Source organism: Manacus vitellinus, unplaced genomic scaffold, assembly GCF_001715985.3.
Source record: "Manacus vitellinus isolate BGI_N305 unplaced genomic scaffold, ASM171598v3 scaffold_54_pilon, whole genome shotgun sequence".
Classification (NCBI taxonomy): domain Eukaryota; kingdom Metazoa; phylum Chordata; class Aves; order Passeriformes; family Pipridae; genus Manacus; species Manacus vitellinus.
In genome coordinates this window covers 980,765-1,005,124 of record NW_021940645.1, presented here as the reverse complement: position 1 = coordinate 1,005,124, position 24,360 = coordinate 980,765, and the positions used below count along the sequence as shown (strand labels likewise).

Here is a 24,360-nt window from a genome sequence, read left to right as displayed (position 1 = left end):
AAATTAAAGCTAATTAGATATTGCAAGTGGGAATGGGCGAAGATTTGGAGGCAGCTGGCATTCCATTATCACCAGTAAGAGGACCTGGGTTTAACTTCAGATAACGAAAAACTGTAGTAAAGCAAATGTGTCTAAACATTTCTACAGAAACCTTTCATATTTAAAACTGGTGATTAGATGAAAAGGTAACAGATTCTATTACACAACTTGTTCTTATGGGAACTTTTTGAAGCAATGGAATGTTGCAGAGTTACAATGTCCAAACCCCTGCAGTGGTAGAATGCTGGGGAAAAACAACCTTTTTTTTTAGCCAGCAGAAAAGCTATTGTGAAAAAAATAAACAAGTACTGATCTTCAGAAAACTGTTACAAAACATGGTATGTTTCAAAGTCAACAACGCCCAACAATTTTCAAACAATTTGAGTACAACTGGCTGCAACAAACTGTCTGCAAACAAACATTTCAACTTTGTTCCTGCAAAAGTCTTCCCACCTGCAAAACTTAGTAACACTACTTGGCCTACTACACTCATCACCAAACATCACTCTCAGGAATACTCTTAAGAAAGAGAATTTCATAAAACCATCCCAGACAAGTCACTTGGTGAGTAACAGAAGCAGGTTTTGACCACACAGGAGAAAAGAAAAACAGCAGGTTTAACTTTCTGGATGTCAGGAGATTTAATAGTTTCTCTAAACCCTTCTGCAGCTCTTTGCTAGTTCATGGCTTTCCATTAGCAATGGAGAAAAAATCATCAGTGTTATTTATTATTCAGCAGCCCAGACTGCAAACAAAAATAAAATCAGGAATTAGTTTCAGCAAAATATACAAATGAACACCACTGGATCTTTACCATTTCTGAGTTATCCACAAACTGCAGTCTTGGTAGCCAGTCTAACCCTTAGAGTGAAATACTAGTAAATGAAAGCAACAGATTTTAGAAATCAAACTCCAGGAGTAGAAAACATCAAGTTTTATTTAATAAAATTTAAGGCTTAAGAAAAAAATATACTGAAAGTCACTCAGAAAAGCCACCTCAGAAGAGAAGACAGAACCTCCTCTTCCAGTGGCTGAACAATGCTCAAGCTGCATGATAACCCATAGGCAGTAAGGGGAAGGAAGAGGGAAGGGTGGAATGAGGAGACAAAAACCAAGGCAATTCTACACGTCAGTCAATCACCACATCAACCTCAGGGGACTGAAGTACAGGTCTATGCACATGGCACTGCATGAGGTCACCAAAACTGAAGACCTCTTGGAAGAAACATTGGGATTTTCAGGAGGCAACCGAAGGTCCTTTGGTCACTGCACTTTTTTCAGTGCTTACACTGACCTTCCTCTTCATGTCCAGGGGAACTGTGTCCAAATGCAGGTACATGGATAGCAACAAAAGGGTAGTTGCACTGTCAAACATACTGACAAATACTTGGCTTAACGGAAATAAATTGTGCTCATTTCAGAGAAATAAAAGTGATCACGTTCATGTTTCCTTCTCTCAGTGTAGTTATTCAAGTCTGAGCTCCTATCTGACATCTTCATTAAAAATCTTGTTTCCATTGTAGTGTTTGTGAAGTTGTTCCAAATGCAACCTCTGCAATCTCAACAATTTACCAAACCTCTGTGAGGTCACTGAATTCCTTCTCCTTGGAGGCTTTAGAGGCAGGCTCACACCCAGCCGCTTCTGCTGACAAGACTTTTTTAAACCATAACCTAAATCTTTAGCCATGAAGTCCCTGCAGGTCCACAGAAGAGATGCTAAATAAAATTAAGCAGAAAACATTCCCATTTTAAGTTTGACATTACCCTAGCCATGTGCTCCATCAATGGGGGTACACTTCAAAATGTCTAGGGGGCAAACCAGCACAGAGCCCAGGGATTTTAAAAATTATACTGAATAAGCACAGAGAAGTTTATCCACAGTGTAAAAAAGAAAAATCACTTCATGAATTTAAAGATCCTCAAATAGGCTGTACTTCTCTCTTCAATTCAGCTCCAAATAACTGAAGCACTGATACAAAGCTGGTGTTAATATGGTCAAAGCCGTCAAGAACAAACTGTGGAAAGACAACAATTAAATTCTGCTTTGCACACAAACAGTACTTAAAAAAAAAAACCAAACAACCAAGTACTCATTTGTCTTCAGGCAACTTGGCAAGATTTGCAGACCCTGGAATCCTAATCCAAAATGCTGGCTCTTGTCAGCAGCTAATTTTGGTGCATGAACTCCACAGACATTCTTGACACTGGCATGATTTTCACCAAACTGCTGGAATTCCTTCCCAGCATCAGGAGCTTTCTGTGTCAAAAAGTGGCAAAGGGAAACATGGTCCCTGGTCGCAGTTTTCAATGCAATGTTTTATGAATAAAAAGTTACAAACAGGAAGTATCCTTCTCCAATTTTACATACATCAGATTATTTACACAAAACATTAACTGACTAAGTTGGTTGATGAGGTGGTGTAAAGTTTCAAGCACCAGAATTTAAAGCAAAGGTTGCTGGACACTGCTTTGCCACTTGCAAAGCAGCAGTACGATTGCACATTTTTGGCTACTCCCAATGCATTAAACAAATAAGTAAAAGACCTCAAATTCAAGGCTTTACAGAAGAAATGCCTCTTGCTCTCCCCTCAGTGATCTACTGTTATTGTTTTCTTGTTGTATATCAAAGTTTAAAAAAAATCACAGTGTACTTCTAGCCATTTTACTTTAGGTTTTCAGATGAGTGAATAGCAGACTGTTCTCTGTTACTGTAAGGAAATCAGCCATCCTTAGACAAGCTTCCTTTTCCTGTTGTGTCTCAGTCACTGGCCAGAAAGAGAACTATGAAAGCTAAAGTACACATGAGAAGTACAGCACTGTCTGAAGTGCATCATAGATTACAAGCTATAAGGATGTCTGGATAACCAACACAGACACTAAGATCTTACTGTTGATCAACTGTTGCCAGTGAAATATTTGTTAATACATGCATTATAGAATAAAAGGACATGAGAGAGATTTAAAAATCTGGCTTCCTGAAAAAGCCATATACTTTAGAAATCCAAGCATTGAATCTTTCAGGCAGGCTACATATACTAAAATATCATTATAAAAATATATAATTTTCTAAAATTTACACTATGTTAGGCACTGTAAATAAACCTACTCTCCCTGAAAATCTGGTGTTACTGGAAGCAGTAAACAATGTTAGTTATATGGCCCACAGTAAAACTGACAGCTACAGCTACCTTCAAGAACTTTTCAGCCACATACTTTTACCTTAAAGCTAAGGATACTAAAAAGTCTTCTAGAAAAGATTAGAACTCTTACTGAACCACAGATCCATCTACTAAACTCCCAGGAAGGGAGGACTGGAAAAAGAGAGTTTAGTTTCCTCTTGATTAAAATAAAACCCCTGACCTCGGAAGGAATAGTTCAGCTTAATGCAGAAAATTACTGCGAAGAAATCATTCTGGTTCACCATGTTTTGATTCACATTTGAACCATGGAACCAAGCAGAACTGATGTTTTAATAGCTTTACAGAAAATTTAAAACTCCAACAACTCTAATCTTTCACTAACTTTGTACTTCCTCATTTCCAAACATATTTCAGTAAGGACTGATGCTGAATTTATAAGTCTTTCATTGGTCCTGATAGTATCAGTTCAGACTTGTGAAGATCCATACAGCAGTTGTGGGAGAAACCAGAGGAATTAAAAAAGCCATTAACAGCATGCTTGCTACCTACTGAAACCAGCTGCACTTGGCAATTTACACAGACAGCACTTTTTAAGGATATTAGTGATCAATGAAAGGATAAGCACTTTTAAAGAGGTTTTTCTTCTATAAATAAAGAATAGTTAAATTTTCCTCAGACAGGAAACACCACCAGAGCTTCACACCCTCTTGCCTGAAATGGGGTTTTCTAACATATAATGCTAGAGATAGATTTTTACTATCTGAGAACTGGCTTGAATTTTCAAAACAGCATGGGTTCTGCACAACTGAAAATCAATTAAAGAACTAGACAACCTGTGATTTTTTCTCCAATTTCCAATACCTTGATGATTATGGTTGCTGGATATCTTGCCAAAAAAGACTGCATGAGTCTACTGCAGAGATTAATATGATTTCAAGATTCTGAAGAAATCAGTACATGCCTTCTGAAAAGATTACATTTTAAGACAGACGACAGTTAAGAGTGAAGACAGAACAATTTTCATAGCAATCCTTCAGGGAAAGAGTTTACAGCAATTTTATGTCTTCCTGCTACAGCCCTTAAAATCTGTTCTGCCAGTGTGTTGGGAAATTCCATTTCTTCCTCAGAGATCAACACTGGTGCACTGAGTTGTCTTGTTAGAAAAAAGGTAGACAGGTGTGCGTTTGGAGATGTCTTCTGTACCAGCTTCTAACAAAAAGCATGAGCAGGGCAAAATCCACATAAGGCTTTTAATAACAGGAGTATTTCACAGTTCGTGCTTTTCTTCCACCTTGGTGTCCAATCAATAATCGTAAAATACACTATTTTGCAACATGTGTGTCTGCTTTTTATTCAGAAGGCATTACTTGCCTTTACAGCTTCAATATCGGAGATCAATGACCTGGCTAGGAAAATCCCAAAGATCTAAAAAGATAAAAAACATGCCATTTGTGAGATAAACACTTGTAACACACCAGTCTGTAAATTGTTTGTATGCAGTTTCAGATATCATTTCATACCCAGGATCATCCATCAAAGCATGGCTATTACTAAAATATAATAAAGGCAACAGAATCTTGCAGGAAATAAAACTCATGAGAAAGATGGTTTTATGAAAACTTCACAGGTATTCAAAATAATAAGCTTCTGGATGCCTTTGAGTTGGAAGAAATCCACTTAGCCAAGTCTGAGTGTCATAAACACTCATGCTAACCTATTGCTGAAGTTACAAATCAGATATTTGCATTCATTTCACAACTCTGAATAGATAATCCAGTCAGTTTTCAGATCAATTTTTTTTAAATACACACAGAATGTACAATTACCTGTACTGAAATTAAATTCTTGTCACAGAAGTACTAAGGGAAGTCCCAGATTATTCTGAGACATTTAAATATGAAATTTTAACATTTGCACAAGTTCTCAGAGAAATCTTCCTTTACAAATTGAAGATAAATTCATAACTGAGCACATTTCCTGAAACATTCTTAGAAACAACATAAAACTGGGGTGAAGTTTTGAAAAATTTGAATTAAAAGTAGTCAGTCCCACCACGAAGAAGTTTAATGCACAAGAAAGATCCGGTTTGAAAATACAAGTGACTGAAAGTGATTTCACAGAGACTGAGGATATGAAGAAAGAACAACATTGTCAAGTTATTCAGTCAACATACTGCCAAAAGATTAAACTTCCTATCTTGAATGTCTTTCTAATGAGATGCTGTGTTCTTAGGACAGCATTTCTCAAATCCATGGAAGCACTATCATTAGATGGTGTTAAAATAAAATAAATCAAAATCAATCACACCCTCAGGCTACAGAGGGCAGTATTACCAAGGCTGGGAAAAGGTATTTTGCCAGCACTCTACACTAAACGATTGTCCATTACATGGAAAATATATTCTGTAGCAGATTTATTAATTCTCATGGAAGTGAAGCACTTCCATAGCAAAGAAAGTAAGGTAAGTGTAAAGAACTGCCACAATGAAAGTAGGATCCACCTTGAAAGAAGTCATCTTACATGCTATACTTTGGTTCTTTTCCTTTGATATACCAAGCACTGACAAGGTAATAGAAGTCACAGCAACTCCATCTGGTTCTGCTAAGATCACATTTGCCACCTGTTCACCTATTTCCCTGCTCTTACATTCTCAGGTTTTTGATCAGCATGCTGCACATCACTTACTGAGAGAGAACCTGAGCATGAAGGATGGTGTTGTATCTCAGTCATTTCAAATTTGTGATGGGCTGTAGTTCAGATCTACTGGAGTAGACAACCAGCAGATCTCCCCTCCAAGACATATGGAAAAGCAGGGAGTATTATTGTATCACGTTATTTTCTATAATCATATATTAACATGACTCCATTAATATTGCAATATATATCACAATTATCACATACCATATTATAACTGTACTGTATTTTTATATGACCTTCATTGCTTTAAGCAAGAGGTATTTTTACCTCTAAGTTCCATCCCTATAGTTCTTTTTTGTGTCATACCCTTCTCATATCTAAAAAACCCATACTCAGAACATTCATTTTACCTCTGTTCAGAACTGCTTTTACCTTTAGCAGGTCTGTATCTGCAAAACTGAAGTTCTTTTCAAAGAATCCTAACAATAAGAACTAACCTGGAGCAGTGAGATAGCTATGAAGACACCTGCAACAATGTAGATATTTCGGGGTAACCAAGCTTCAAGAGCATGAATACATCCTTTGACAAAAATCTGATCCTCCCATTGATTCTTGCTCTGAATGCAGAAAGGAAGAATAAGAATATTAGTTTTCTGCTCAAGTTACCATAAAATCAATCACATGATAAACCTATACTAATTTTGTCACTTATGCAGTGGTGTTTTTAACCACACTTTAAAAATACATATATAAATCAAGCAATGTCAGACACTGATGTTAATATCTTCCTGTAAATCCTGTTATTAGAATACTGTAGAATTATCAGATAATAGATTGTCAGAGTGTAGATTGAACAATAGATTGCAGACTATTGTAGACTACTACAACTGGTAACTGAAACACACATTTGAAATGCAAGTCCCACCCCTTTCTGAAACACCTTTACCTTTCCCTTTACCTGTTTCATCACTTGTTTTCTCTACCCCTCACACAGTACAAGTTTACTTTAAACAAAAGAAAATGTCTACCTCAGTCTACTTTCAGTATCATGTAGCACAGTCAGCTCCCAGAATTTTAAGCTGACATATCCACCAGCGATCCCACCATTTTTATAGTTTTGTCTATGCAGGCACAGAACACGACAGACAGCAAGGTCCCAGCACCTTACCTTCTTTCTGATATCATAGCCACACTGTGTGTTCACAACTTTTTGCTGCAAAGCAAAAAAGATTTAAAATAAATCAATTGAACTCTACTCAATTCTGTTCACAGCAAGCTTTTCTGTCTTTTATGTTCACAAACATTAGGAGTGTCAGAGAAGTGACAGTATTTATTACCAAGGACGCAAAGACATTCCTTTAAAGACTTTCCCCCCCGTGTAAAAGTTATGAAAATATATATTATGCAATTATAGAATAATTTACAAAATGCCTACTGAGTTACATTAAAATATTAGTAGGAGAATCTCACATTAAAAAGACTTAAACATACTTATTTCTCCTTAAATACAGCACCAGCAACAAAAAAATTTGCATTAGAACAGTACTGCTCCCAACTAAACAAGGAAATAATTACTGGGGAATCTGAATATTGAATATTTCCCCGACAAAGTCTTTCCTTGGCTGATTTCTATATTTAACCACTGGTAGAGTTCTGATTGTAATAATCTACCAATGGTTATCTGCTCCACACAAGTTTCAACAGATGGATTTTGAGCTGTAATTACTCCCACTAATGCTACAAAGCACTATATGTTAGTTTCTACCTCTACATTTTGACATCCAGTGAAAGGGTCAAAAAGTTTCATAACAGTTAGTAAACAGATCTAACCAATAAGCAACTAAATCTTGCCAAAAACAAGAACTGACTCAAATGCTTCAAATTTGGTGCATGAGCACTTTGCTAATTGCTGATAAACAACCAGCAAATGGAGTTACTCCTACTTGATTGGCAGAGGGATGTTGTAACATTAATTCTAACTGTGGCCAACATACTGCTTAGACATTGCTCTCAGGTCCACCTAAGCTAGGTAATAGAGGCCAGGGACTCAAGGAAACAAAACCAGCCACCACTACTTGCAGATTCAAACCATACTAAAATAGCTTGAATCCCTGGTGACTATCCATTTTCAACTATATAACAGGCTGCCACATCTGAACCCTAAGAGATCTCCTAAATGATCAAAAATGTCTCAAATTTTTCTCATATTTCTATTCCATCCTTTTTAAAGCCCTAGTCACCACACCTTATTCAGGAAGCACTTACTTAACTCTACAACATCAGAGCAATAGCAAAGCCAGGGCACAACTTACAGCAGGATCAGGTATACAACAGGAAAAAGGAACTCCACACTTCTCACGACTTTTGCTTTCACTATTGCAGTTAAAGTATATGTTAAAGTCCCAGTCTTCAGGGCCTTGGGCACCACAGCAGTGGTTCTGCAAGAGATAAACAAATATCAGTGGGTAAAATGTGTCTAAAATACCTCTACATGCTAAGTGTTCATTTATAAATCTTCACTATCCCTAAGTCTGTGCAGAATCAATGACCACACCAGAATAAAAAATGAGTAATCAATAATGTGGCTCTCTGAAATTAAAGCAATACACCTGGCACATCTGCTCCTGGAAACATGTTTCAGCATGACAAGCAAAATCATAAAAATTATCATTTTAGATGTAATTACCAGACACAATCAGTGTACACTGATACAATGGTGAAACAAAATATTTTATATAAACACTTTGTAACCCATTATTTCCAAGTCACACAAAGCAGAAAAGCTCTGGAAAAAGGTTTCTTTAAATTTGTGACATGCTTAATTTTTCATGAATCAACAAGTATTCTTCTCCTTATTTATTTTAAAAAGTAGATCCAAACATTTGTGAATATACTTCCTTTCTTTTATATCAGAAGGTTTTCAGATACGAATGAATGAACTGGTAAAGTCTCACTAACTCCAAAGGTCACCTGGTTCTAGAAGTATTTCACATAAGTTTCTTGACCTAAACAGTGTGATGTAATAACCCTAACAACTTAAGGAATGCTTACCTCCTGGAACTAATGAAAGCTAATTTTTTATTGGGTTATGCTTTGCAGTTTAGTGGCCTGGATATTTAAGGGTACAAATCTTTCTCTATAAATTTGAGTACTTGAAATATTATACCATCATACAGATTCTCCTGGCACCGCATGAAGGTCCAGCCCCTTGGGTTCTCCCTAACATCTCTCCTCTGATCACTGCCTGTTGTCACAAAATTGGCATTAACCTAGCTGTCTGCAAGACCATCACAACTTGAGGTCAGTAAATCAATTCAGAAGTTATCAAGTTGTGACAGACACAGATGTAAATGGAGAGCAGAATTGCATACACAATTTTCACAGGAAGTGTGTTCTAAATAGAGCTGAACAGAACGCTCAGAATAGAAAAGCATCGAAAAAAAAAAATGACTTTAAGTCACTAATATATCACTGTAAAGAATGAAAAAGAGGTTATTTTTGTCTTTCTAGTACCTTGTCCCTCACATGCCTACAGCTTTATAGAAAGCCATACAACCACTAAACATGCTTCTCTTCCTTAATAAGGTACAGACTATGAGGTCACTCACAGGCCTGAAAGTAATGTAATTAGCCAGCAAAAGGAGCTGCCTAATAAAGCTCTCTCTCAAGGCACGCACTGAGAACAGAGCAAGTGAGCCTGAAGAGCATGGCTCCTTAGAAGACAGGCTTCAGTGAGGCATTTGGACACACTGCTGACCCTTACAGAACCACACTTACTAATTCACACTGCACATCTCCCTCCTTCCTCAGTACTTTTGGGTATGGATCACTGACAGACCCATTCAGACTTTTCTGGTCTTTCCTTTTTCAGGTTTATTGGCTTGTTAGACTGGTTAACTAACTCCTTCTAGCAAGCTTTGCCTTTTATTTTCATTGAAAAGTAACTGGAGTTCAACTGTAAATCAGCTTAGCCTATTAGCCTGGCCAACTATACCGAAACTAGATAAGCAGAAAGAGCAACATCAAAGTGGACAACACTAAGACAATTACTTGTGTTGGCTGTGGTCAGGAGGAGCCCTACCTTACCAAAAGGTGCCCTCAGCACCAAAAGCTAAAGCCAAACAGCACTGAAACCCATCCAGAGGCTTAATCAGAGGATCCTTGCATACCAATGCACACAAGAGTAAAGGAACAGGATAGACAACATGCTGGTAATATACAGCTGACCAGACTGGTATCCACTCTAAAACATGCTTTGCTTTCAAACTCAGCTGCGAGCTGTGAGCACAGATTTCTAATATGATATTTTAGATGATGGAAGACAGACAAAACCAACCTTCTTTCATAAAGGGAAAATTATAAAAAGGAGACAACCATTTTACCTCTTTGCAAAGTACTCATATGCATTCTGTCTCTCTTCATATATATTTTTCAACCACACACAAATAAATAAAATTCAGAAGAGTCACCTTTACTGGTTGTTTTCTGGGCATGATTACAAAAGCAGCTGCTGGAATAAAAGCCACCAGGCCCTTACTAGCAGAGGCCTTGTCATCTCCTGCTGTACATCACTGTCTTCTAGTAAATGAAGATTTTAGGACCACTAGAGCATAAAATAGTTTCAACCTTCCTTGGCAACTGTCTAACTATAAACAAGCCTTTCCCACTTAAAGATATTCTCTTTTGTTTCAAGATGAGGTGCATCTCAGAAGATAAAAGCCTTTATGCTGCACCCCTGTATAAGACTTCAGTGCCTCCTAAAATAGGAATGCAGACTACCAGTTTCATTGCACAATTTTTTTAGGAGAAAGTTTTTTTTGTTGCTCACTTCTCACTGCAAGTGCTGCAATGCTGACCAGAACAGGGGAGCAAATGAAGAAGGTTCAGTGCAGATGGATGCTTGAGAGAGCTTCCATAATCCGCCTTAGAACAGCACTACCTCAGAATATCTTGCCTCCCTGATGCTTTCAACACAGAAAGAAAAAACCAGAACATCTGTAACAGTAGTATTAGCTACAAAATATGATAGTTCTATCACAAAAATGAAAGCATTCTCCCCTAATGCACAAAAGAAGTGACAGGATATGAACTTACGATTCTCTGTAGCGAATCAATGATGTTCTGGAGGTCAATATCATCTCGGTAGGATTTGATGTTATTCTCAAAGAACTCCTTTACCCTGTCCCTCACCCAGTCCTGGAATAGGAAAGCCATAACTGCTACTGCCAGCTCCAACAGGAATATAAACACAATTGCTCCACAGAACTGTAGGAAAAAAAAAAAGTCCCAAATTGGAAAACAGTAATTCATTTTCAATGCATCTCTACTCTAACACCACCAGAAACAGACACAGAATTTGAGAACATGACCTCTCAAATGAGTATACAAGGTAAAGAAACCTCCAAGAAGGTAGAGCAATCATTTTGTTTTGGTCACCTGAACTTGTCAGTACAATGAACATCATACCACAATCATTATGCACAGCAGTGAAAATAATAATAAATGACAATCTTTAAAACACAGGGCTAAAGTAGTCTTGATATTACCTCTTGCGCTGTTTCTAATTTTATAATTTTTTTCAGACTTTTTTGTCCAGCTAAACTGTTTTCAGATCTAAAGCAAAGAAGCCTCAGTACTAAATAAAACATTTAAGAAATTTCACATCATCCACTGAAGCCCCAAAGTTCTGCCAACCCAACATCTACATGAAACTTTTAAGTTTTTAAACAATTATGTTCCACTATACTATATTCTCTCAGTAATTCCTAACTGACTAAATATGTTCCCTAACATCACAACATTAGATTCTGCTATACACTCTAAAACATCACTGCATGGCAGAATGAAGGAAGAGGGAACAAACATGTTCCATAAAGAGGAAAATAAATAGGCTGGAACCTACACTGCTTTTAATACTATTACTCAGAGGTTTGTTAAGGCAGCAAGTTTACCACATACATATTTACCTGGGTTTGCTACAAGTTCATTATTTGCAGCTTTCAGACACATAATGATTGACTCATATAATGGTGTTACTTACAAATTTCAGAAGGCAGATGTTTTCTCTCAGTGCTCCTACACAACCAGCAAATCCCAAAGTAAACATCACTATTCCCACCAGTAAGACAAGCACCACTGGGTCCAGACCATGAAGACCAGTCACCTTTGTCAGATCAGACAGTACACCCTGAGAGAAAACAGCACAGAAAGAGGTGACCACTAGAAGCATATTATTCCTTTAACATTGCTTCTGGATGATTTCCACGTGATTCCAAATGAATTGGTTGTAAACCCTTGAACTTGCCAACAACAACCCCCATGAAAAAGTCTTACAGTAAAATGTTTATGGACGACACCAACTTTCTTCACCCCAGCAGCAGCAGTATTAATCCAAAGTTCTGGGTAATAATTCTTTTAACAAGTCAATCCAGCACAGTCAGTTTGTCAGATTACATTCTCCTAGGTCTATCTGCCAAACAGGATTCCACAAGATGGTGCCAAAAGCTCAAAACTATCACTGATGTTCATTTAGTTTCAAGGCAAAAGAATTAATGTTTTATATTAACTTGAAATGCATCAATCAAAAGGGCACTCCAATATAATGGTCCAAAAAAATTTAAGAAAATAGGTTTTCCAATCCTAATGTTTAAGATGCAAAAAGGGAGAGAGATTCTAAGGACAGAGCAGCTTATGGGTGACATTTTAAAGGTGGTGGTGGGGAATACAAATCTTGGTTTAGTTTTCAAGGGAAGCAGATTTTTCCTCTCATTTTAGTTACACCCCTTCTAGTGCCAAATAATCTTAGAAGTGCTGCTCCAAACTCTTTAAAAAATACACAAGTATAATCTAAACATTGCCCCCTTTCACCCCAGATAAAATTCTTACACCAAAAGGAGTTATTGCAATTTACCTGATTCAGTAGCAATATTTTCTTCTTCGTTAACTATCCAGAGACACCACTTATCTTGACAGTAATTTTAGCTATTAAGCCTGTCTACCTAGATTTTTAAGTCTATGTAAGTGTAACGCTAACACAGTGAAATCCTTATAATTTCCAGATTAGGTTTTAAAGAAGTTATTACACTAGCAACCATTAAAATTCCATCAAATCCATCAAATGTAATGTGTAAGAACAAGATAGAACATGCAAAAGATAGAAGGGACAAACAGCAGAAACCATTAAAGTTAATGAGAATGATTTGTAGGGACATCCAGGCAGCCTTGCAATAGTCTGAGTGTTCATCATATACTCAATGACACACAGAACATTTTAACAAGGAAGTGCTTTCCATTTAAAACAAAGAAACAACAAAAAAACACAGTACAATATCCCATAATTACAAGTTTGCTATCTTTTTTCTTTATGAAGTATATTCTCAACCTAACCATGTATAGTATAAGAGAAAGATATTAGAGACTTGCAATAAGCAGTCCAACTCTGCCAAGGGAATAAAAATTCTCATCTTGCTACCCAAGTACCTGTGCTAAAGTTAAGTGCAAAGGATACACAACCTAAGAGAACCCCTGGGAAAAATCCGTATCACTTCTTATTCAGTTGCTTACTGAACAAAAATAACATATCCAAAATACAGCATTAGGAGAAAACGTGGCCATGGAGAAACTTCATCAGCTGGTGAAAAGACACTAATTAACAGTACTACAGTGACACACAGGACTTCATCTTCTTTCATAACATGTTCCATAACAGATCCTGGGAGAGCTGTTAAATTTGGCAACAGCAAGAGAATTTTTTTACCAAAACTGGTTGAAGGAATGAAAAGAAAAAAAAATAAAAATTGATCTGTAGAGCTCAGAATTGCCTTGCAACAGCTGGTGACTAACAGCTGAAACAGTCTATTGGAAAACAGTCATAGTTTATTGATACATGTTACCAGTGACATTTCCATTCTTAAAAACCGTAAGACCTCACAGCTAAGTAACAAACTTGGTCTATCAGGTTAATTATGAGAGTCCCACCTAATAACATTGGCTCAGACCCCACAAGCAAGGCACATATGCCAAGATTAGGCAGGCTGAAGCAGGGTCTCTGTAAAACCAACACACCATGAAACCAAGCAACGTGCAACCAGGAGGTTGAAACTTCCACAACTATTGCCAGCCATCTCCTTCCCACACCTAAACTCAAACTTTTTGTTTTCAGACAATTTCACTTGCTCATGCAACATCTTTTGGAAGAAAACTTCCTCTGATCAAAGCATGTTATGAAGAAAAGTTGGCAGGAACTGGGCTCTATTATTCAACCTCAGATGTTGCCGGTTCAAAACAGTTTCTTCAAGTTCACATTTGATGTTTACAACATGCTCCTTTGAAAAGAAGGTTGTGGGGGTTTACTTGCCTAACAAAAGATGTTAAGTTCAAAATCCTGAAGGAAGGAAGTAAACAAGAGAATTAACTCAGAGAACCATCTCATCTCACCTTACCCATATCTAAAGATGCTTCTGGCTTCTGCCTGTGCCATCTGCAGGATGGTAAAAACTCTTACAAGTACAAGCTACCCTTTACAATATGTAGATTTCCTACAGGTATACAGGAATGAAGTCTGATACCTGAAGTCACTGTCAGAAAATCCTATAACACAACTCAGGCTTTAACTTTTTTTCAGTTACTTGGAACAGTGAATTAGGAGTTGCAGCTGCACACTTTTAACTTGTTATTCACTTTCTTTTAATGTTTGTAAGCATTATGTCACCATCTCAACTGAAATATATTGGCAAAAGAGGGTAATTATGGATTGTCTTTAAAAAAAGAAAATCTCTAATACAGCTAATTAACAAATGCCAAACCAGTTACTGTTTTGAGATTCACTAGTATGAAAACTACAAAATACACATGACAAGGACAGACCTGATTTCTTATAAGGAACTTGTGCAAACTGGCTGTTGATTGTCACAGTATCATTGCCACCAATTACAACACAAGTTACACGCCTGCACCTTTAGACAGTTTACAGACCTCTGTGCACAAATGTAAAGATCAGCAGACTAAAGAATAAACAGATTTAAAAATAGAATAAAGCTGGAAAAGATCTGCCTGACACGGGGTGCCCAAAACTGGATGTGGTACTCCACATGCACGTCAACTGTGTGAATATTGTTGGAAGCTCCTCCCTGGCCACAGTGGTGCTAACACAGCCCAGTATGCTGCTGGCCTTGACATGAGGGCACAGCTGATATTCTACTTACTGATCAAACAGGAGCTCAAGGCTTTTTCCTCACAAAGTTGCTTTCTAAGCAGTTAACTCCCAGCCCTACTGGTGCATGGGGTTGCCTCATCTCAGGCACAGGACTGTGCATTTACCCCTTTTTTTTTAAATAAACTGTCATTAGGTTCCTGCTTTTCTCCATGCTGTTACATATAGTATTTTCAACACTTCTCACAAACCAGCAGTCTCATTTCAATATATTACCACCTAAAAGAGAATCACAGGATTTATATCCAGAGAAAAAGACTGCTGAGGAATTAATCTAAAGTGTAGTCCTAGTGGAAAAAGAAAAGAGACAAGAAAAACCAGAGGAATTAAATGGACCTAATGTACTTCATGTTGCAGTAAGAGACAGAATGTTCAGAACTCCTCCACCATTTATAGTTTATCTTTGAGTTTACCACTGCAGCACAGCTTCTGCAATGTTTTTCTCTTGCTTCCCATCTATTGTTCACCAAGATATTTATCTGTAAAATACAGGCACTGTGGCTGAAGAATGGCACTAGTATGAAAGACTGACAACATAGCACAGAACAACTGATGTAAAAAATAACGAACAGATTTCATGAGCGATTTATAAGTTCAAAACCACAGGAAAGGCTTTGAAGCACTCATTTGCAAGATAGCACAGAGAGCAGAAAGAGTTCAGACAAATTTACAAAAAAAAAAAAGACAGACAGAAAGAGTCTGTGTTTGCCTTCCAGTAACTTCAGTGTACCATAAAGTCAATTTGACAAATGGGGGTAAGTTGTGAGATATTAATTTCCAACCACACAGATCCTACGTGCTTGTCTACAAAACAGAAAAGGTCTGAACATGAGAGAATATAAATTGAAGACAAGTTTAACACCCTCCCTAAAGGGTTGGAAAGAAAATTCTTTTTTTTTGGTGTGTGTGGAGATAGGCTGCTTACTATATATCAATAATAACACTAATCTAGTTGTGAGAATGAGTGCATGCACATGGGGGGGTGGGGGAAGGAGAATAAATACCTCAGAATTAAGTTCATTGCAAAACACTTTCCCTTCCAAAAAGCAGAGGAATCCCAGAACCTCTCTATTTGTGGACAGCTGCTGTGTGTAAACACTTCAATTAAGGAAATGCAAACACTGGGATGGTAATTGAAGTCTTACTACTCAGCAGCACAACTGAACAGTGAGAGCATCTGCCCTCCACTGCTAATTAGATGCAGGTTAGTCAGTCTCCAAGTAATTGTCACTTTTTCCTAATGCTTACAGTCATATTAAAGCCTTGCTTTTAAATCCATTCAAGGGGTTGAACCATACCATACTTCTACCATTCTCTTCTCTTTTAACAGGAGAACTCTGTAGGGTACATGTCTGCATTGACTTCCTTCGATTCAGGGAGTTATTTAGCTAGGAGAAACTTTTGTCACAAATAACAGTGTTATTCAGCCAGATCATGTTCCCCCAGTTTTGTTCCTCTACATGGAAACATCATCACTTAAGCACTCCCTGGGGAGTAAAGTGGACAACAGATGGCCATAAGACTGGGACCATCTTTCTGAAGTACTTCAAAGACACACATTTGGATTTTCTTAGTGCTTTCTTTTAATATAAAGTGATATCTCTTACATTCCTCACACTATTTCCTGTTCGTAATAAAAAGAGGTGGGTAGAGAAGTATTTTTCAGAAAATACAGTCTTTAAAGAGAAACAATTCATGAAGATTAAGAAAAGCTCTAAATGTCAAGGGCCATAGCTTAACACCAGATCAGGCACAAGAACAAAATTGCAACTAAACTCAGTTTAGATCATTTGGACACGGTCCTGAGCTCAGCTGCTTCCTGAAGAAGAAGCTTTACTAAAGCTGGAGAGGGCAGCTACCAAAATAAGACCAGTCATTTCTATCCTTACCTTTTCACTCCATGCCCACAGACCAGCTGCAAGGAAGGCCACCCCAGCTAGCTGAAAAAAAAAAAAAAAGAAAAAAAATTAGATGTACTAATCAACCACATTCTCAGAACACCTAGCCAGTAGCACTGTTGTTTAAGTAAAACAAATTTTGCCTGCAATCTCAGACAGCAGTAATAGGACATTCCTCCCCATGAGTCAATCTCTTGCAAAAATGATTTAAAGGATTATGCAAGTTATAAGCTACTTCTTAAAAAGCATTTCACTTTGATTCTTCAAGATTACTCCAGAAGCACATGGTACTGAACTGACAATTCCACACAACAGCGTGCAGGTGGGAGTTACGCTCGTCCCAATGACTTGCTCTAAAACATTTGCCCACACACTAATGAAGATGTCAGAGTATTTAATGCATTTTGAAGTTATTCTCTATTTAGTCATTTTACAGTACCAATTCCAGCAGCAGTCATGTTTGAATCCTTGTAACTTCTCAGTGTCGAGGCTCACTACATTAGACTCTTCTCTGATTAGATATAGTTTGTCTTCTGAATCCTTGTCTTGTTTAAGCTCTTTTGAAACAAGACAGATTAACAGTCCATTCATTTACTATCAATAAGCAACATACAAATCCTATACTAATTCAAATGTTTGTGTAATAAACATTTCTGAATCATATTCATCCAAATTAAGCAAGACTCCCTCAATCTAATCTTTTATTCCCTTTCTTCCATTCTCAGGCAGTTTGTCTTTAATACCCAACATCAATAATCAAACTAAAATAACCTCTCTAAAATCCCAGGGCAGCTGCTCCTCATTTCTTAAAATGGCATTCTACCCAGCTATGTCAGCAGGGACCTTATCTCTCCCTGAAACTACCTGAAAGGAGGTTGTAGTGGGGTGGGTATCAGTCTCCTCCCAGGTAACAAGAGACAGAACAAGAGGAAATGGCCTCGAGTTGCATCAGCTGAGGTTTAGGTTGGATATTAGGAAACACATCTTCCCTGAAAGGGTTATCAAGCATTGGAGCAAGCTGCCCAGGGAAGTGCTTTAGTTACCATTCCTAGACACATTTAAAAGACATGTAGAAGTGACACTCAGGGACACAGTTTACTTGCCAGGTTCATTAATGGTTGAACTCAATCTTAAAGGTCTTTTCCAACCTAAATGATTCTATGATTCTGTAGAAAGGACTGAGGTTGCTTCCCCCCTGCCAAGCTTAACACACACTGACAAGTAAATCCCAATAACTGAAAAACCCTTTGAAAAAGGAGCTCTTTTCCTCTAGGAAATGCAGCACGTCCCTTGAACTAAATAGGCATCATGGTCAGTTCCCCACGGCACAGGCAAGAAGCAGAAATGGAACCCTCTTACAGTCACCCAAGAAAACATATAGATTTTAAGTACTGCTGGGTGCATGGCCTGCCTGTCCTAAGCTGCACTCAGGGGAAGCGAGGTTGTTCTGGGTTTACTCTGGTAGGGGAAGCAGGGGAAAGGAAAGCCAAAAAGGGCTGCAAGAGTCATTTATGTCATTCTGTAAGAATTACTCAAATTATGTTAGACACTTCTGTCTAGGCAGGAACTATTATATGCCATATTTTAGGACTTAAACACACAGATTAACCAACCCAAGCCACTACTAATACACAGAGTCAGAACTGGACAACGCAGTGTTAAATATCCAAATCTTACTTAACAAGCAACAGCACAATGACTACTCACCTCAGACTCTGAACAAACCAAGAACATTTAAACTGATGATTTGGATCATAGCACAACATTGAAAATAGTATTAAAAGCCACATTGATATAAACAGAATATTAACCCAGATTAATCCTACACCTTAACTCAGCAAAAGAGAGGAAAAGAGTCAATAACCAAACTTGTATGTTATTAAGTTGCACATTGCATGTAATTGATGCATCCTTCATCCTTTTCATTCCAAATGCTTCAGGAATGCTGGGAGACAGATGAAGACAGCTGGTATAATTTGCAGTAATCAAGGTAAATTACACAGCAGACAACTGGATCTTTGGGAAATTTGTCTACAGAAAGGAGAGGGAAAAAGAATTGGGAAGACACATTTTCCACTCTATATACAAATTAAGGGTACTGTAACACTAGTATTGTGCTATTGAATATATAAATAGGGTGTTCTCTTCAGACTGTCTTTCATTATAATTACCCCCTTAATTAAACTGTAGTAGATTCTGAAGTAGATTTTTCATTAGCATGCTTTATTCTCACCTCTGAAAATGAACACTGCTCTTATGCTTTTATAGTGTTCAGTTTCACAAAACTATACTATTTTTGCAAAATTATTTCCATGAGAACCTATGCAAACTGCTGGTAAAAAAAAAGAGTTTATCAGAAGAAAAATAAACTTTGTCTCATAGAATCAATGTGGATAAATCTAAAACTTAATTCAGCTAAGACAAGCAATTCATACTTTTCACTAGAAGCAGCCAAACCACATACATTAAGTTCTTTTAGCAAAAACCAGTGAAATATGATGTACTTGCAGAAGAAACAAAGCCATCAGCCACTACACTGACAGGTACAATCACCAAGACAAGCAATTTGCAAGGAAGTAAAATAGTTATTTAACCAAATGAAATCTCTTTGCTTTAAAGACTACGTGCAAAATACTTTAGAGTGCCTCATTGAAAACTACTGTAAAACACACCATGATGACAAAATTACCTCAGAAATTAGCACGATTGAACATGCCAAGAGTTCTACAGAGAATTAGCACCAGGAAAATTCCCTCTCTAACACTCTTGCACAGCATTCAAGTGACTTATGAGGCAAACCTGGGAACTGATCCTGCCTAATCTGAAGGAAAAGTTCTAACCTTCTTCAGCTCACTGAGCAAAATGGCTGCATGAATGGAAGAACAGGCAGCTGAGAAGTTGCAAGGCCAAAAAAAAAAATCATTCCCAAGGTGAGAGTAAGCAAGTCAGCTACTTCAAGAGAGCAGCATTTTGAAATTTGCCTTTCACTAAAATCTGAATGACATGTAGGAAAGAACAAACTGGGCTACCCAACTCACTACTGTGTCAGAGAGTCATTTAAGCCATGAAAGGTTAGATGGAAACACACAAAGCAGCTCAACTGTGCCCCTTTAAAAGGAAACTAAACCAGTAGTTACCAGCATTTGGTCATTTCCTGCTTTGGAAATGAAAAATTAACATATGCATCAAGCTGTAAGCTCTGCTCACAATGTACAGTAGTGACACCAATGCACAGACACTGTGCTCGAGATCATGTTTAAGCATTATCCATTCCCATTCAAACTTTGAATTCCTGTGACTGCCTCTAAGTCTGATCAGGAGTAATAGGAATGCATTCCTATTACACTCAGGTTTTGTAATCACAAAATATGTTCTCTCACAGAGAACACTTCCCCATTCCCTGGACAATTCTATTTTACATTGTAGCTCCACCCATGCAATCAGCCCCCAACAGTCCTTCCTTCCTATCCTTGTGTCTTCCCAGACTCTTCCTCTCAGGGTCAGGAAACCACCTGGTGGTGGATTCTTTCCTCTTCCTGGCACAGCCTTGCTGTTTCAGATGTTCCTGAAAAACAACATAGACTGCAAAAGCCAGAAAATCTTATGCTAGCCTGGGTCTTCTCTTATTTTTCAGAAAACTAACTCTGAATTCTTTCTCAGAACTGAACAGAACTTTCGCCCTTCGTCATTATTTTCAGGGTAAAATGCCACATCTTCTACAGCATGAATGAAAAGTACTACTTTTGTCTCCAACAACCCTTAAGAATCACTCACAAAGCTAAAGACCATTAGAAGATAAATCAAGATGACAGCAGCTAACAGCTATTTGATCCTCTCCTCTCAATTCATCTGAGACAGCGAGCTCACATGCAACTGTAAAAGGCCTTGGCAGAGCACACATGCAATCCTTCACTTCCCTTAAGTGTCCATGCCCTGGATGAAGTGCCATTCTTGGACTGTCCAAAAAAAAAAAAAACACCTTCACCGGGAGACAAAGCAGGAAGCACCAGAGACAGGTGTTGAGGCACTGCCTTTTATTCCCTGGGCTTTTCCCAGTTCAGGCTGGAAGGCATATAGCAGGGCTGCACCCTGAGAGAGGGCACCCTGCACTCCCCCTGGGCTCAGATGTCCTCCTCCTGCCTCCTTCCCTGCACCAGGGCTTTCACAGAAGGACTCACTCCACAGCAAAATGACTCAGAACAGAAAGGTGCCAGAACCAAGCTCTTTACCTGGTATTACTGCAGTCTTTAAGCTTCACTATGACAAATGAAGCTTTTTGTGGGGGGTGGAAAACAAACAAACAAACAAAGAAAAAAAAAAACAGGAAAAAAAAAAAAAGTCTTTCAAACACAAAAGGAGGTCCAGCCTTGTTATCTTGCTCTCTTGCAGGGCTATCTTAATGGCTGCAGTATGGTCTTATCACTACTCATTAAAACAAGTGTACTTGGACAAGTTAAGTCTTAAGAGCACGCTTAAAAAGCAAGATGAAAATAATCACACATCAAAATCATGCCTAGGAATACAGAGCCTTCCCATGACCTCCATTCCCTTTCTTACAAGAATGAAGAATAGGGAAGTGATATTACAAGCCAGTTGCACACAACTAAGTAGAATCCATTGGACTTGAACTTTCAATTCCCAAATCACCCATACGAAAAAAAAAAAACACCTTCAAAAGAAGACTTTTAGATTTGTACATTTCTAAAGGCTGATTAAACTGTAAGCTTTCCATTATTAGTCATATGTGCCCTCTGAGTCCAATATTTTGTTTCACTCCAATCTTTGTGAACTGTAGTTGAAGTACTGAAGTAACCACTCACTGAAAAGTGTGAAAATTCTGGAAGTTACTACATCACCACATGCTTTAACTTGAAAGTTTACACAGTCACTGATAGTATCTTCAAAGCTACAATGGCAAAGTCAACATGCACCTTTAATAAGTATGACAAGAAGAACAAATGTAACTTTTTATTTACATACACATTACCTGGCTTGCACATAAACTGTCTCATGAGTTGAGACACAGGTGAACTGTAACAGTTTATATGGGCAAAAGCCTGTCTGCACATTTATCCATATATCATCCCTCATACCCCTATAGAACAGCCACCCTCACTAACACAAATGCTCACAAAACAAGCTCCCACAAGCACCTGCCCTGCAACCCAAGAAAAGTGAATCGAGATTAACATTCCCTCCTTGAGTGCTGCTTTTGAGTTATGGTTACATTTCCCCTTTTGATTTTGTAGTCCTTCAGTTCTATTAAGGCAAAGAGATTTACTTTGTTTTACAAATGGTGGATTTGTCCAATTAAAGACATTGTTAGACTAGTCATCCCAGACAGCTTTCCTATGTTCCCGAATCCTTGTGTCAGCTAAATGATTCATGCATTGCCTATAGGAGTGTCTGCTCTCCCACTCCACATTTACATAGCTTGTTCCACAACCCAAGGTGCCAAAATCTTATCAAAAGAGCTGTAGTTACACACCATTAACTGGGTCAGCCTGATAATGTCTCAGCAGAAGCCTCAGACCATTTGTTGAGAAAGCTACTAAGACTACATGTGTTAGTTCAGAAAACCAATTAATCCAGCCAACAGATCAGCTGAAATATACAAGTTATATTGCAAATTCTCCTCAATCCTTCTGCATCTCTTTAAAAATTTTTCTTTAACAAACAGAAAAATCCTTAGATCTTCGTCATTAATTTCAAGAGACCACAGTCAAAAGGAAATGTAAGAGTGTAATGACAGCAGAAAATAAAGAACATTGAGACAAAATTCATTCCTGTGAATAATCAGAGGCAAATTCATGACAGTCTTCTCACTAAACACAAAAAAATTCCATTTTTAAAAGGTTGTTTACCCATCAGAAACAGTCACAGACACTACTTCATGAGTCACGTACTAGAAAAAAAGCAGAGGTCTAGAACAATCAAAAGGCATCCTTTTCCCACATATCCCTCCCCTGCTGCTTGAACCAGACCAGCACAAGTATTACTTCTTACTACACCACACTCCACTACAGGTACATGGAGCTGGACAACACAGAAGAAAAACAACAACAGAGCTGGTGGCCTTTAAGCATATGATTTTTGACCTGTTGATGGGCATCCTCAATTGAAATGTGGAAAACATCATCCCGAGGAACGTTTGCACTATGCAATATTGTGGCCACTTGACCAGTAATGGAACAAGTTTCTACACAAACCAAGCATCTTTTCTGCCCTGTTATCCCCACAAGGATAACTCCCCTGGGGCTTCATGCTACAGTATCATGTTAAAACACTGCACTAGTAAGCAAGGGTGGTGACAAGTAGCAAAAAGTTCTCTGGTTTTCAGCAATGATACTGCTAGCACTGAACAAGTCACTGAATTTGCACTTTTCCATGACTACCTGTGCCTTTCCATGGATTCAGATGCAAACTCTTAACATTTGACTTTTGAGTTCCAAAGAGAATTGTCAAGTTTATCTGAATTGTATCCTCCCTTTCCCCTCACAGACATGTTAACCATTTCTAGTGCAATGCTATGTACTAACCTTTGAATAACCTTCTTTTCCAAGGTAGTCTGGTCCTCCAGTGACCTTGACCACCATACACATCTGAAACCACACATTTGCTTTTGTACCTTTTTACAGTTCTAAGTAAACATTATAGACAGGTTAGTCCATAGCTAAGTATTTCAAGACTGTATCAGACAATTCTGCTGCCCACAGAGTAAGCATAAGCAGTGTGCTGCCCACATGTAAGATTTTGACTACACTGTAATGCCAGCTGTTTACACATCTCTGGGGCAGCTCCTTTATTCTCTTCTGGGTAGTGTATTTACAGCTATACCACCCAAAAAAGATCAAAGATGATCTGAAAAGAGATGTTGTAAGAGACTTCTTTTAACAGGAGAGCAACTTAACATAGATAACATGCATACTGATTCCTCACATTTTCAATAATAATTAATTTCTCACATGGGATAAGCTTCTTCAATTCCAAAACACCTGGTATATACTATCCATCAGTTTACTGCTTTCAGGTAAATATTTCAGCTTGTTCTCTTTAACAGAGGAATGAAGTTAATAAAACTGAGCTATGCCTAAACTATTTCAGACTCTACATTTCATACTCACCCAAAAGACAATGTTGTAACTGAAGAGCAAGTATTTGTACCAACAGCTGACTTCTGCATTAGAATATCGGTAATAGTGCATCTTCTATGGCACAGCGTCTGCAAAGAAGAGAAACAATGAGAATAATTACAGTGAAAGATTTCAAGAGTTTTTTCCAAATCTCTCTTGAAAAGGGACTATAGTAACCTGTACCATATGCCATTCAGAGGTATTTTAAAAATCAGCTCACTGACCCTCAATTCCCTTTAATTACTTTATTTACTTAATATTACTTATTTAACTGCTTAATAATCCTATCTTTAAGCACCCTT

The 24,360-nt window shown here is 37.9% G+C and overlaps 1 protein-coding gene across 1 annotated transcript; it reads right to left on the bottom strand.

The window, feature by feature from the left end:
- Positions 1-944: 944 nt before the first annotated feature.
- On the bottom strand, positions 945-24,150 carry TSPAN14 (tetraspanin 14). Its single transcript, XM_018081600.1, has 8 exons — positions 24,050-24,150; positions 16,917-16,967; positions 11,857-12,003; positions 10,911-11,081; positions 8,129-8,254; positions 6,985-7,029; positions 6,314-6,433; positions 945-4,604 (listed from the first exon to the last, which is right to left on the bottom strand). The coding sequence occupies exons 1-8, from the start codon at positions 24,128-24,130 to the stop codon at positions 4,533-4,535; spliced, it is 813 nt and encodes a 270-aa protein (XP_017937089.1). The 5' UTR covers positions 24,131-24,150; the 3' UTR covers positions 945-4,532.
- Between the last annotated feature and the right edge of the window lie 210 nt (positions 24,151-24,360).